Source organism: Pseudophryne corroboree, chromosome 1 (assembly GCF_028390025.1).
Source record: "Pseudophryne corroboree isolate aPseCor3 chromosome 1, aPseCor3.hap2, whole genome shotgun sequence".
NCBI classification, from domain to species: Eukaryota; Metazoa; Chordata; class Amphibia; order Anura; family Myobatrachidae; genus Pseudophryne; species Pseudophryne corroboree.
The window spans coordinates 395,323,982-395,340,282 of record NC_086444.1 but is presented as its reverse complement, the minus strand read 5'-3'; the positions used below and the strand labels follow the sequence as shown (position 1 = coordinate 395,340,282).

General features: G+C 46.5%; 1 protein-coding gene across 2 annotated transcripts in view; it reads left to right on the top strand.

Moving 5' to 3' along the window:
- SEZ6L (seizure related 6 homolog like) overlaps window positions 1–16,301 on the top strand; it is a 607,177-nt gene that overhangs the window by 432,662 nt on the left and 158,214 nt on the right. For both annotated transcript variants that reach the window (XM_063913207.1, XM_063913206.1), the window contains exons 6-7: window positions 4,793–4,978; window positions 15,909–16,074. In XM_063913207.1, coding sequence (XP_063769277.1) covers window positions 4,793–4,978; window positions 15,909–16,074 — 352 coding nt within the window. The remainder of the gene's footprint in view (window positions 1–4,792; window positions 4,979–15,908; window positions 16,075–16,301) is intronic.

Sequence of the window (16,301 nt, the reverse complement as noted above, 5' to 3'; positions counted from 1 at the left end):
CAAACCAATGTGATTTTAAGAAACTCAACACCACGTTGAGATCCCAAGGTGCCACAGGGGGCACAAACGGGGGCTGAATATGCAGCACTCCTTTCACAAATGTCTGAACTTCAGGTACTGAAGCTAGTTCTTTTTGAAAGAAAATCGACAGAGCCGAGATCTGTACTTTAATGGAGCCTAGCTTTAGGCCCATATTCACTCCTGCTTGCAGGAAATGCAGAAATCGACCCAGCTGAAATTCCTCTGTTGGGGCCTTTTTTGCCTCGCACCATGCAACATATTTCCGCCATATGCGGTGATAATGCTTTGCCGTAACATCTTTCCTGGCCTTAATAAGCGTAGGAATGACTTCTTCCGGAATACCCTTTTCCTTCAGGATCCGGTGTTCAACCGCCATGCCGTCAAACGCAGCCGCGGTAAGTCTTGGAACAGACAGGGCCCCTGCTGTAGCAGGTCCTGTCTGAGCGGTAGAGGCCACGGGTCCTCTGAGAGCATCTCTTGAAGTTCCGGGTACCACGCTCGTCTTGGCCAATCCGGAACCACGAGAATTGTGTTTACTCCTCGCTTTCTTATTATTCTCAATACCTTTGGTATGAGAGGCAGAGGAGGGAACACATAAACCGACTGGTACACCCACGGTGTCACTAGAGCGTCCACAGCTATCGCCTGAGGGTCCCTTGACCTGGCGCAATATCTTTTTAACTTTTTGTTGAGGCGGGACGCCATCATGTCCACCTGTGGTTTTTCCCAACGGTTTACCAGCATCTGGAAGACTTCTGGATGAAGTCCCCACTCTCCCGGGTGGAGGTCGTGTCTGCTGAGGAAGTCTGCTTCCCAGTTGTCCACTCCCGGAATGAACACTGCTGACAGTGCTAGTACATGATTCTCCGCCCATCGGAGAATTCTTGCGGCTTCTGCCATCGCCATCCTGCTTCTTGTGCTGCCCTGTCGATTTACATGGGCGACTGCCGTGATGTTGTCTGACTGGATCAGCACCGGCTGGTGTAGGAGCAGGGATTTTGCTTGACTTAGGGCATTGTAGATGGCCCTTAGTTCCAGAATATTTATGTGAAGGGAAGTCTCCTGACTCGACCATAGTCCTTGGAAGTTTCTTCCCTGTGTGACTGCCCCCCAGCCTCGAAGGCTGGTATCCGTGGTCACCAGGACCCAGTCCTGTATGCCGAACCTGCGGCCCTCTAGAAGATGGGCACTCTGCAGCCACCACAGTAGAGACACCCTGGTTCTTGGAGACAGGGTTATTAAGCGATGCATCTGAAGATGCGATCCGGACCACTGGTCCAACAGGTCCCACTGAAAGATTCTGGCATGGAACCTGCAGAAGGGAATTGCTTCGTAAGAAGCCACCATCTTTCCCTGGACCCGCGTGCAGCGATGCACTGATACCTGTTTTGGTTTCAGGAGGTCTCTGACTAGAGATGACAACTCCCTGGCTTTCTCCTCCGGGAGTAACACTTTCCTCTGGACTGTATCCAGAATCATACCCAGGAACAGTAGCCGTGTCGTCGGAACCAGCTGTGACTTTGGGATATTCAGAATCCAGCCGTGCTGGTGCAGCACCTCCTGAGATAGTGCTACTCCCACCAACAACTGTTCCTTGGACCTCGCTTTTATTAGGAGATCGTCCAAGTACGGGATAATTAAAACTCCCTTTTTTCGAAGGAGTATCATCATTTCCGCCATAACCTTGGTAAATACCCTCGGTGCCGTGGACAGTCCAAACGTCAGCGTCTGGAATTGGTAATGGCAATCCTGTACCACAAATCTGAGGTACTCCTGGTGAGGATGGTAAATGGGGACATGCAAGTAAGCATCCTTGATGTCCAGGGATACCATGTAATCCCCCTCGTCCAGGCTTGCAATAACCGCCCTGAGCGATTCCATCTTGAACTTGAATTTTTTTATGTATGTGTTCAAGGATTTCAAATTTAAAATGGGTCTCACCGAACCGTCCGGTTTCGGTACCACAAATAGTGTGGAATAGTAACCCCGGCCTTGTTGAAGTAGGGGTACCTTGATTATCACCTGCTGGGAATACAGCTTGTGAATTGCCGCTAGCACCGCCTCCCTGTCTGAGGGAGCAATCGGCAAGGCAGATTTTAGGAACCGGTGGGGTGGAGACGCCTCGAATTCCAGTTTGTACCCCTGAGATACTATTTGAAGGATCCAGGGATCCACCTGTGAGCGAGCCCACTGATCGCTGAAATTCTTGAGGCGGCCCCCCACCGTACCTGGCTCCGCCTGTGGAGCCCCACCGTCATGCGGCGGACTTGGAAGAAGAAGCGGGGGAGGACTTTTGCTCCTGGGAACCTGCTGTTTGTTGCAGCCTTTTTCCCCTACCTCTGCCTCTGGACAGAAAAGACCCGCCTTTTCCACGCCTGTTTTTCTGGGTCCGAAAGGACTGAACCTGATAAAACGGCGCCTTCTTAGGCTGTGAGGGGACATGGGGTAAAAATGCTGACTTCCCAGACGTTGCTGTGGAAACTAGGTCCGAGAGACCATCCCCAAATAATTCCTCACCCTTATATGGCAAAACTTCCATGTGCCTTTTATAATCTGCATCTCCTGTCCACTGGCGAGTCCATAAGCCTCTCCTAGCAGAAATGGACAATGCACTTACTTTAGATGCCAGCCGGCAGATTTCCCTCTGTGCATCTCTCATATATAAGACTGAGTCTTTGATATGGTCTATGGTTAGCAGGATCGTGTTTCTGTCTAATGTGTCAATATTTTCTGACAGTTTATCTGACCACGCAGCGGCAGCACTGCACATCCAAGCTGACGCAATAGCTGGCCTAAGTATAATGCCTGAGTGTGTATATACAGACTTCAGGATCGCCTCCTGCTTTCTATCAGCAGGTTCCTTGAGGGCGGCCGTATCCGGAGACGGTAGTGCCACCTTTTTAGACAAACGTGTGAGCGCTTTATCCACCTTAGGAGGTGTTTCCCAACGTGACCTATCCTCTGGCGGGAAAGGGAACGCCATTAGTACCTTCTTAGGAATTACCAATTTTTTATCAGGGAAAGCCCACGCTTCTTCACACACTTCATTTAATTCATCTGATGGGGGGAAAACTACGGGTAGTTTTTTTTCCCCAAACATAATACCCTTTTTAGTGGTACCTGTATTTATATCAGAAATGTGTAACACCTCTTTCATTGCCTCAATCATGCAGTGAATGGCCTTAGTGGGCATCAGGTTAGACTCATCGTCGTCGACACTGGTGTCAGTATCAGTGTCGACATCTGGGTCTGCGGTCTGAGGTAGCGGGCGTTTTAGAGCCCCTGATGACCTGTGCGACGCCTGGACAGGCACGAGCTGAGAAGTCGGCTGTCCCACATTTGGCATGTCGTCAAATTTCTTATGTAAGAGGTCTATACGTGCACTCATTTCTTTCCATAAGCTCAACTACTCAGGTGTCTGCCCCGCAGGGGGTGACATCCCTTCTAAAGGCATCTGCTCCGTCTCCACATCATTATCCTCATCAAACATGTCGACACAGCCGTACCGACACACCGCACACACACAGGGAATGCTCCAACAGAGGACAGGACCCACAAAAGCCCTTTGGGGGGACAGAGTGAGAGTATGCCAGCACACACCAGAGCGCTATATAATGCAGGGACTAACTGAGTTATGTCCCCTATAGCTGCTTTTTCTATATAATTGTATACTGCGCCTAAATTTAGTGCCCCCCCTCTCTTTTTTACCCTTTTCTGTAGTGTAGACTGCAGGGGAGAGCCGGGGAGCTTCCATCCAGCGGATCTGTGAAGGAGAAATGGCGCCAGTGTGCTGAGGGAGATAGCTCCGCCCCTTTTCCGCGGACTATTCTCCCGCTTTTTCCTATATTCTGGCAGGGGTATTTTCCACATATATAGCCTCTGGGGCTATATATTGTGGTATTTTTGCCAGCCAAGGTGTTATTATTGCTTCTCAGGGCGCCCCCCCCCCAGCGCCCTGCACCCTCAGTGACCGGAGTGTGAAGTGTGTGTGAGGATCAATGGCGCACAGCTGCAGTGCTGTGCGCTACCTTGGTGAAGACTGATGTCTTCTGCCGCCGATTTTCCGGACCTCTTCTTGCTTCTGGCTCTGTAAGGGGGACGGCGGCGCGGCTCCGGCACCGAACACCAAGGACTGGGCCTGCGGTCGATCCCTCTGGAGCTAATGGTGTCCAGTAGCCTAAGAAGCCCAAGCTGGCTGCAAGCAGGCAGGTTCGCTTCTTCTCCCCTTAGTCCCTCGCTGCAGTCAGCCTGTTGCCAGCAGGTCTCACTGAAAATAAAAAACCTAATTTCCATCTTTCTTTCTAAAGGCTCAGGAGAGCCCCTAGTGTGCATCCAACCTCGGCCGGGCACAAAATCTAACTGAGGCTTGGAGGGGGGTCATAGTGGGAGGAGCCAGTGCACACCAGGTAGTCATAAATCTTTCTAGAGTGCCCAGCCTCCTTCGGAGCCCGCTATTCCCCATGGTCCTTACGGAGTTCCCAGCATCCACTAGGACGTCAGAGAAATGTAATTTGTTTTTTTTCTAACCTGCTTCAACTGATTTTTGCTTTATTTGATTATTATTTTGGTCTTACAATAGCATTATTTTGTTTGCATGTTTTGTTACTACATAAGCCAGTCCTCACCACGTGGAAGGCTATTTTATCAACTTTAAAAAGAGCTTACTTTTTAAACTACAAATAAAGTACAATATATGGTGATTTCAGCCTACACCTCTAATGAGCTGATGTTTCAGTGTCGCTGAAGTAAATATGTATCTGTTTTCTGTTAGTTTTCATGCTGAGCTGCAGTTTTCCCCGAAGGCCAGATTATGGTGATGTGACTGTCATGGATCTTCACGCTGGAGGGACAGCCCATTTCCACTGTTATATGGGGTATGAGTTGGAGGGCTCCAGAAACCTTACATGTATCAACGCTTCTAAACCCCGTTGGAGTGATAAAGAGCCTGTCTGCATAGGTATGTTGTAGCAAAACAAAAACACAAATCACAGACCCTAGTAGTGACTAAAGGTCAAATACAAACAAACACCACATAGATTATCATAAATGCATAGTGTACATGCTGTGTATAACTCATGCTTGCTGACTTTCTGCCTGTCCCCTCGACACAACGGTGGATGTGGCATAGGTAGATGGTGTGGAGGCGTGACAGCGTGATTGCATCATCATGGTCCTGCTATACAATACCATATATTGCTAGTGATTTTGTCTGTCAAATGGGCAAATTTATTATCCAGCAGTTTGGAAGGTTAAAACTGAAATCTAAAGTGATCTCCAATTTTAAATCCATAAGGTAAACATCAGAACGATGTGTACCCACCCATATGCAGCCCGATGTATCGGTGTTACACACCAGACCAATGTAATGAATGATGAATCGATCCCTCGCTCTGTCCCTCATTACACTGCACCAGGTCACATGCGATATCTTCCAATTGGCCAGCCAGAAGATATTGCATGCCACCCGAAGGAGTGTGCAGTGGGACATAGACACTGCACGATATGCACAATATCAATCATACCAATTCAACCGGAAACTACATGTCGAGCTGATAACGGCCAGGCATGCACCCATCCTGAATCATATGCAGTTTAAGCCAAATTGCATGCGGTTTATGGGAAACCACTGTCATTTTATAGGGTGGGTGGTAAATACCAGATTGAAGGGACTACATACTAAGCCTTGGATTGAGATAAAATGGACGACGATAAAGTAACAGATAATCAGCTCCTAACTGCCATGTTACAGGATGTGTTTGAAAAATGACAGTTAGGGGCTTATTGGTTGGTACTTTGTCTCTGTCCACTTTATCTCTCTCTAAGTCTTAGTACATAGACCCCGGAATGCTTATTCATGAGAAAACCTGCCTACTTTATAGACAATCAGCAAATCAGGTGCAGTGTCTCGCTTTGAATAAATTGAGATACTCCTGATCGGCTGCCCTTCTACAGTATAAAATAAGTTTTCTTGCTGAAGGAAAACTCATTTGCATCAGGAATTATATTATTCAGTCTGTTCCGCTCTTATTGTATTTTTTTTATATATATAATTTTTATATATATAATTGAATACAACACATTAAGAGAAGAAGAAAAAAAGCAAATGTGATATTCCACAGTTGCCATTTTGGAATGGGGCTGGAGCCATTGTCATTTTAAAATAAAGTTGATTTAAAAAAGATCAGTTCAAGGAGTGACTGTTGGAGTTGTGGGGAGAGTAGAGGTTGGGGGGGTAGCGCACTGCACAGTGATAAGCAGCTGAGGTAGAGACAGAGAAAGCTAAAGGAGTGGCAGGGACTTGTAGAACCATGTAGAAAGCCAAGCTGACAGTCCTGCCCATTTTGTTACTAACTGCACTTCCTATAATTCTGCTGCCCACTCCTTCAGATAAGAGTGCCCCCCCAAAACTTTTTTTTAAGAGTAAGAATGCAAGAATCTAAGTGTAAATATGATCCGAGGAGACTAAGTATGTGTGTATAATGTATATATATATAGAAAATCCACAGAAGAAGCCGCTTCACACTTTCAAATACAATTGAGGCCGGTGCCCGGTCAGAGAAATAATGCAAAAAGTTCCAAGAGTAACCACCAGAGGGATCAAACTCAGATAGACCAGCACACTGCTTGAATGAAAGACGTTTTACTTATTTCAAAAGAAAGTGCAAACTATAGTAGCAAGCATATGGCACACATATCTGTATAGCAGCATATAAGATTGAACAGTAAATACTTAACATCCCGACAGCTGTTTCGAATATCTTCTTCAGGGGAATGAATAAAGTGTCATAGTGCCGACCACTGCACACACCGCAGTGTCAGTTTTCAAAGTGTCTTGTGCTATATATATATATATATAGAGAGAGAGAGAGAAAACAAGACAGCACAATGTAATGAAAACTAAGTTGATGGTATAGGGTCCAGAAGGGGTTAAATATAGGCACTCACTTTTTCCAGCACTCCAAAAAATAAAAAAAATAAACAGCACTCACGTTTAGATGAAAAAAAGAGGTTCTTTTTATTCTTACAGATCCATAGTAGTCTGTATGTTAGCTGCAGGCCAGCAGTTGTTTCAACCACCACAAAGTGCGTTTCTTCTGGGGCTCCTGCTTACCCAGGATGTTGGTGTAGTACCCACTATTCTTGCTTGTTAGAGGGGCCTGGTGGGGGCCTGGATCTCCCCCCCCGAATATACTTACCTGGCTCAGGCAAGTTTGTCTCCTCCACTGCGCCATCTTCCCAGTGACATCTTCGGGAAGATGGCACTGCATTATTCAAGCAAAGTCTTTGCGCTCTAGTGCACATGAGCCATCTTCCTGCATATCAATGGGAAGATGGTGCCGCCGAGAAGAAGGAAAGGCTCCCACTTGCCGAAACCAGGTTAGAAACTGATTGCTCCCCCAACTTGGATTCATCGCCAATACGCCTTCACACCACTGCATTTGAGAAGTTAAACAAGGTTAGATGAACTCTGAAGCATAGAGGTTGAGAGAGTGTACTTATAAATTGAAGCACAGGAACAAAGTGAGAAGTTTACAAAAGTATTTTATATATTGTTGGCGTTGCAAGCACATATTGTATAGAAACCAAATATTGGGTATAATAATGGGCAAAGAAAGCATTTACATTTCTAAAACTAGAAGAGACTGAAAGCTCATTATGAGAATATAAAGTACAGTATGTAACAAAATGTTAAAAGGAAATCAGTTTACAAAAACTGCGGCAAAATATAGGACATTTAATCCCCAAACATGTTTCACAGGTTTAATCAGCAAGAAGTATAAAACCTTTACTATTGAGCAGCTAAATAAGAAAGTAGCGGAAATAAATGTAGACGAAAAAGTTGAGGCTCTGAATATGTATTTCTCTGACGTCCTAGTGGATGCTGGGACTCCGTAAGGACCATGGGGGATAGCGGCTCCGCAGGAGACAGGGCACAAAATAAAAGCTTAAGGATCAGGTGGTGTGCACTGGCTCCTCCCCCTATGACCCTCCTCCAAGCCTCAGTTAGATTTTTGTGCCCGGCCGAGAAGGGTGCAATCTAGGTGGCTCTCCTGAGCTGCTTAGAATAAAAGTTTAGTTTAGGTTTTTTTATTTTCAGTGAGTCCTGCTGGCAACAGGCTCACTGCATCGTGGGACTAAGGGGAGAAGAAACGGACTCACCTGAGTGCAGAGTGGATCGGGTTTCTTAGGCTACTGGACACTAGCTCCAGAGGGACGATCACAGGTTCAGCCTGGATGGGTCACCGGAGCCGCGCCGCCGTCCCCCTTACAGAGCCAGAAGAGACGAAGAGGTCCGGTGAAATCGGCGGCAGAAGACATCCTGTCTTCAGTCTAAGGTAGCGCACAGCACCGCAGCTGTGCGCCATTGCTCTCAGCACACTTCACACTCCGGTCACTGAGGGTGCAGGGCGCTGGGGGGGAGCGCCCTGAGACGCAATATAACAGTAATACCTTAGGTGGCAAAAAGAATACATCACATATAGCTCCTGGGCTATATGGATGTATTTTAATCCCCTGCCATTTTTACACAAAAAAGCGGGAGATAAGGACGTCGTGAAGGGGCGGAGCCTATCTCCTCAGCACACAAGCGCCATTTTCCCTCACAGCTCCGCTGGAAGGACGGCTCCCTGACTCTCCCCTGCAGTCCTGCTTCAGAATCAGGGTAAAAAAGAGAAGGGGGGGCATTTTTGGCAGCAAATAACGATAATAACAGCAGCTATAAGGGAATAACACTTATATAAGGTTATCCCTGTATATATATATATATAGCGCTGGGTGTGTGCTGGCAGACTCTCCCTCTGTCTCTCCAAAGGGCTAAGTGGGGTCCTGTCCTCTATCAGAGCATTCCCGGTGTGTGTGCTGTGTGTCGGTACGCGTGTGTCGACATGTATGAGGAGGAAAATTATGTGGAGGCGGAGCAGTTGCCTGTGTTGGTGATGTCACCCCCTAGGGAGTCGACACCTGACTGGATGATTGTATTTAAACAATTAAGTGATAATGTCAGCAATTTGCAAAAAACTGTTGACGACATGAGACAGCCGGCAAATCAATTAGTGCCTGTCCAGGCGTCTCAGACACCGTCAGGGGCGCTAAAACGCCCGTTACCTCAGTGGGTCGACACAGACCCTGACACAGATACTGAGTCTAGTGTCGACGGTGACGAGACAAACGTAATGTCCAGTAGGGCCACACGTTACATGATCACGGCAATGAAAGAGGCATTGAACCTTTCTGACACTACAAGTACCACAAAGAAGGGTATTATGTGGGGTGAGAAAAAACTACCAATAGTTTTTCCTGAGTCAGAAGAAATAAATGAGGTGTGTGAAAAAGCGTGGGTTTCCCCCGATAAAAAACAGCTAATTTCTAAAAAATTATTAGCATTATATCCTTTCCCGCCAGAGGTTAGGGCGCGCTGGGAAACACCCCCTAGGGTAGATAAGGCGCTCACACGTTTATCTAAACAAGTAGCGTTACCGTCTCCTGATACGGCCACCCTCAAAGAACCAGCTGATAGAAGGCTGGAAAATATCCTAAAAAGTATATACACACATACTGGTGTTATACTGCGACCAGCAATCGCCTCAGCCTGGATGTGCAGTGCTGGAGTCGCATGGTCGGATTCCCTGACTGAGAATATTGATACCCTGGATAGGGACAATATTTTGTTAACTATAGAACATTTAAAGGATGCATTACTATATATGCGTGATGCACAGAGGGATATTTGCACCCTGGCATCAAGAGTAAGTGCTATGTCCATCTCTGCCAGAAGAGCGTTATGGACGCGACAGTGGTCAGGGGATGCAGATTCCAAACGGCACATGGAAGTATTGCCGTATAAAGGGGAGGAGTTATTTGGGGCTGGTCTATCGGACCTGGTGGCCACGGCAACGGCTGGAAAATCCACCTTTTTACCCCAGGTCACTCCACATCAGCAGAAAAAGACACCGTCTTTTCAAACTCAGTCCTTTCGTTCCCATAAGTACAAGCGAGCAAAAGGCCACTCTTTTCTGCCACGGGGCAGAGGAAGAGGGAAAAGACTGCACCATGCAGCCGCTTCCCAGGAGCAGAAGCCCTCCCCTGCTTCTGCCAAGTCTTCAGCATGACGCTGGGGCTTTACAAGCAGACTCAGATATGGTGGGGGCCCGTCTCAAGAATTTCAACGCGCAGTGGGCTCACTCGCAAGTGGATCCCTGGATTCTACAGGTAGTATCGCAGGGGTACAAACTGGAATTTGAGGCGTTTCCCCCTCGTCGGTTCCTGAAGTCTGCTTTACCAAAGTCCCCCTCCGACAGGGAGGCAGTTTTGGAAGCCATTCACAAGCTGTATTCCCAGCAGGTGATAATCAAGGTACCCCTCCTGCAACAAGGAAAGGGGTATTATTCCACGCTGTTTGTGGTACCGAAGCCGGACGGCTCGGTGAGACCAATTTTAAATCTGAAATCCTTGAACACTTACATAAAAAGGTTCAAATTCAAGATGGAGTCACTCAGAGCAGTGATAGCGAACCTGGAAGAAGGGGACTATATGGTGTCTCTGGACATCAAAGATGCTTATCTCCACGTCCCAATATACCCTTCTCACCAAGGGTACCTCAGGTTTGTAGTACAAAACTGTCATTATCAGTTTCAGACGCTGCCGTTTGGATTGTCCACGGCACCTCGGGTCTTTACCAAGGTAATGGCCGAAATGATGATTCTTCTACGAAGAAAAGGCATTTTAATTATCCCTTACTTGGACGATCTCCTGATAAGGGCAAGATCCAGGGAACAGTTAGAAGTCGGAGTAGCACTATCTCAGGTAGTGTTACGTCAGCACGGGTGGATTCTAAATATTCCAAAATCGCAGCTGATTCCAACGACACGTCTACTGTTCCTAGGAATGATTCTGGACACAGTCCAGAAGAAGGTGTTTCTCCCGGAGGAGAAGGCCAGGGAGTTATCCGAGCTAGTCAGGAACCTCCTAAAACCAGGCCAGGTCTCAGTGCATCAGTGCACGAGGGTCCTGGGGAAAATGGTGGCTTCTTACGAAGCGATTCCATTCGGAAGATTCCATGCAAGAACATTTCAGTGGGATCTACTGGACAAATGGTCCGGTTCGCATCTTCAGATGCAGCAGCGGATAACCCTGTCGCCAAGGACAAGGGTGTCTCTCCTGTGGTGGCTGCAGAGTGCTCATCTACTAGAGGGCCGCAGATTTGGCATTCAGGATTGGATCCTGGTAACCACGGATGCCAGCCTGAGAGGCTGGGGAGCAGTCACACAGGGAAGGAATTTCCAGGGCCTGTGGTCAAGCATGGAAACATCTCTTCATATAAACATTCTGGAACTAAGGGCCATTTACAATGCCCTAAGTCAAGCGAAACCTCTGCTTCAGGGTCAGGCGGTGTTGATCCAATCGGACAACATCACGTCAGTCGCCCACGTAAACAGACAGGGCGGCACGAGAAGCAGGAGGGCAATGGCAGAAGCTGCAAGGATTCTTCGCTGGGCGGAAAATCATGTGATAGCACTGTCAGCAGTGTTCATTCCGGGAGTGGACAACTGGGAAGCAGACTTCCTCAGCAGACACGACCTTCACCCGGGAGAGTGGGGACTTCACCCAGAAGTCTTCCACCTGATTGTAAACCGTTGGGAAAAACCAAAGGTGGACATGATGGCGTCACGTCTAAACAAAAAACTGGACAGATATTGCGCCAGGTCAAGGGACCCTCAGGCAATAGCAGTGGACGCTCTGGTAACGCCGTGGGTGTACCAGTCAGTGTATGTGTTCCCTCCTCTGCCTCTCATACCAAAAGTACTGAGAATCATAAGAAGGAGAGGAGTAAGAACGATACTCGTGGTTCCGGATTGGCCAAGAAGGACTTGGTACCCGGAACTTCAGGAGATGCTCACGGAAGACCCGTGGCCTCTACCTCTAAGAAAGGACCTGCTCCAGCAGGGGCCTTGTCTGTTCCAAGACTTACCGCGGCTGCGTTTGACGGCATGGCGGTTGAACGCCGGATCCTGAAGGAAAAAGGCATTCCAGATGAAGTCATCCCTACCCTGGTCAAAGCCAGGAAGGATGTAACCGCAAAACATTATCACCGCATTTGGCGAAAATATGTTGCGTGGTGTGAGGCCAAGAAGGCCCCTACAGAGGAATTTCAACTGGGTCGTTTCCTCCATTTCCTGCAAACAGGACTGTCTATGGGCCTAAAATTAGGGTCCATTAAGGTTCAAATTTCGGCCCTGTCGATTTTCTTCCAGAAAGAACTGGCTTCAGTACCTGAAGTTCAGACATTTGTAAAAGGGGTACTGCATATACAACCTCCTTTTGTGCCTCCAGTGGCACCTTGGGATCTCAATGTTGTTTTGAGGTTCCTTAAGTCACATTGGTTTGAGCCACTCACCACTGTGGACTTAAAATATCTCACATGGAAGGTGACGATGCTGTTAGCCCTGGCTTCAGCCAGGCGTGTGTCAGAATTGGCGGCTTTATCATATAAAAGCCCTTACTTAATTTTTCATTCTGACAGGGCGGAATTGAGGACTCGTCCTCAATTTCTACCTAAGGTGGTTTCTGCATTTCACATGAACCAACCTATTGTGGTACCTGCGGCTACCAGGGACTTAGAGGACTCTAAGTTGCTTGACGTTGTCAGGGCCTTGAAAATATATGTTTCCAGGACGGCTGGAGTCAGAAAATCTGACTCGCTGTTTATCCTGTATGCACCCAACAAGCTGGGTGCTCCTGCTTCTAAGCAGACGATTGCTCGTTGGATTTGTAGTACAATTCAGCTTGCACATTCTGTGGCAGGATTGCCACAGCCAAAATCAGTAAAAGCCCATTCCACAAGGAAAGTGGGCTCATCTTGGGCGGCTGCCCGAGGGGTCTCGGCTTTACAACTTTGCCGAGCAGCTACTTGGTGAGGGGCAAACACGTTTGCTAAATTCTACAAATTTGATACCCTGGCTGAGGAGGACCTGGAGTTCTCTCATTCGGTGCTGCAGAGTCATCCGCACTCTCCCGCCCGTTTGGGAGCTTTGGTATAATCCCCATGGTCCTTACGGAGTCCCAGCATCCACTAGGACGTCAGAGAAAATAAGATTTTACTTACCGATAAATCTATTTCTCGTAGTCCGTAGTGGATGCTGGGCGCCCATCCCTAGTGCGGATTGTCTGCAATACTTGTATATAGTTATTGTTACAAAAATTCGGGTTATTATTGTTGTGAGCCATCTTTTCAGAGGCTCCTTTGCGTTTATCATACTGTTAACTGGGTTCAGATCACAAGTTGTACGGTGTGATTGGTGTGGCTGGTATGAGTCTTACCCGGGATTCAATATCCTTCCTTATTATGTACGCTCGTCCGGGCACAGTATCCTAACTGAGGCTTGGCGGAGGGTCATAGGGGGAGGAGCCAGTGCACACCACCTGATCCTTAAGCTTTTATTTTGTGCCCTGTCTCCTGCGGAGCCGCTATCCCCCATGGTCCTTACGGAGTCCCAGCATCCACTACGGACTACGAGAAATAGATTTATCGGTAAGTAAAATCTTATTTTTTTACCAACTGTTTATGCAAATCAGGAAAAAAGTATATTTGGAAATAGATTGTGAGGAATACATACTATCTTCCGGCAGTCGGGATGCCAGTGGTCACATGACCGTCCACAGCATTACGACACTGAAGATCTCAACATCCGAGGGGGTAAGTATTTCTCCCCCTCCCCCCTGCTCCCTACCCTAACCCTAACTCTCCGGTGGTGGGCGCTAGGACTAACCCTAATTCCCCTTAATACCTAACCCTAACACCCCCACACACCCCCACCCCGGTGTCAGCTGTCTGTGTTTCTGGCGCTGGTCTCATGAGTGGTGTTGGGATTCCATAGTCGGTCACATGATCGCCGGCATCCCGACAGCAGGGATGCTAAATGCATCACGATTGTGAAGCAGTAGACTATGCACACCATTAAATATTACTCATCTAATACCAGTGAAAATCCACTCATGTGTGTTAGGCCAATCATAACTAGGTCACTGCAGAGGTATTAGTGGAAGACAGATGTGGTACCAATCTTTGAGATGGAGGCAAAAATGTAACAAGAATGTATAATTCTGTGAGCCTGACTACTGTGGAGTGATCTGAGGAATGCAATTCTAAAAACAAATTGAAGAAAATAATTTCATAAGAAAATGTCAGTATGGTGTCATGAACGATGGCTCAAATCTAAGAAAGATATTTATTGTTTATAAGGCAGTACATTTCCAATTGGATTTTGGCAATGCCATTTATGTGATTTATTTCTTTTTTCCACATAACAGTCTGGTTTCATAAGATAAGATTAAAACAAAGGCAGCACAGATACACAGTGGCTAGTAGTGGAGGCACACAGCTGTGGGGGTCAACATTTTATTTCCTAACCAGGGTTCTATCTGTCTGAGCTTACATGATCTCCCTGTATTTGTGTGGGTTTCCTCTTGATACTCCAGTTTCCTCCCACACTTTAATAATATACTGGTAAACTAATTGGCAAACTGGCTACCCTGGTATGAGTATGTACGTGTACATGTGTTTTAGGTAATTTAGACTGTAGGCTCCACTGGAGCAGGGACTGATGACAAAATATTCTCTGTACAGCACTGGTGGTTGCTATATAAAGAAACAGTAAGAATTACTGTTTTATGAGTAGGTATAGTTCAAACTAGATTTTGGCAGTGCAATGGAGGTGACCAATTTTGTGTTTTGTAAAAGCATTCAGCACTGTTGCACATAACAGTCTAGTTCACACAATGAGAGTAAACTACATTATGAGAAAACAGAATGAAGCAGAGAAATATGAAAGGTATATTAGTTATACGAGCAGAAGCTCAGACTCACACCCATGTTAGTGGTATAAAACTAGGATCAGTGTTGTGTTCTGGTCATCTAGTTAAATGACATGGTAGATGGTTTAGAAAGTCAGATGCTCTTATTTGCGATGACTCCAAGTGGCGATGACAGTTCCATTAACCTAATTTATCTGTTATTAATGGTTCTCAAACTCGGTCCTCAGGACCCCACACAGTTCACGTTTTCCAGGTCACCCGGCAGGTGCACTGTGTATCACCAACTGTCGCAAAAATCCACCGGTACCTGGAAAACATGAACTTTGTGGGGTTCTGAGGACCAAGTTTGAGAACCTGATTCTATTTGATGCCGTACAAGAAATGGTATTGGTAGCTATAAGTGGAGGGTAATATGGGTTGATTCAGTGAACTTATGTGGTTGACATCTTTTGGGTAAATACTTTTTCCCTGGTGAGACTGAACTGAGAATCTGGCTTGTCTGTTTTCATGTCCTCTACATTAACACAATTAGAATTTAAATTATAAAAGTTTGAATTTGAAAGGTAACAAGCTTATTATGTGCACATACTGTATGTAACAGGTTGTAGATATGGTGTAATGGTGGGATGGACCTGAAATCATTGTAAAATGGAGATAGTACAGATATCCTTAACAATTTTTCTATTCTCTATAGGTACGTAGCAAACACATATAGTCTAACATATGCTCCCCTCCACCCGGTATACACACACTTAAGCTAAGAAGCATTTTGCAGTGCTTTTAATTGAATAAAGCGCAGCTGGCTTGAACATCAGCTTTTTAATTGTACAATTTTTCTAACTAAGCAGGAAACTGAAAAGGATTATGAAGCAGCATTAATTAGATAATTACAAGTAAAAGTGCATCCAAAGTACAAAAGAGCAAAAGAGACATGGAGACACTGTACAGATCTGTAAGATTCTACACATGGGATTCACCTGACACCATTGCACATCCTTGTCTTTTTATTAGGTTTGGATACAAACTACTTTTGTTTGTCATTTAATATCAATTCTGGTTTGTTATTGTGCCTTTAGCTCCATGTGGAGGGAGAGTTCAGAATGCCACTGTTGGCAGAGTGTTGTCCCCAAACTTCCCCAGCAACTACAGCAACAATCTCTTTTGTGCATGGACAATAGATGCTCCGAGAGGACAGAAACTGCACTTGCATTTTGAGAAGTTCATTTTGACGGAAAAAGACAGGTAAGGATTATTATAGTCATACTGCACCCAACACCATCATTATCATTTATTTGTAAGGTACCTCAAAACTGCAGCATCAGACAGCCAAAGAGGGTAATGCAGAGGCATTAGGAGTTAGTAGGACTCATAGTTAATACTGTATTGTAGCTGGTAGAACACAGGGGTGAAACTCCCATAGACAACGGAGTCAGTTGCCGCCGGGCTCCAACCCTGAGAGGGACACCTGG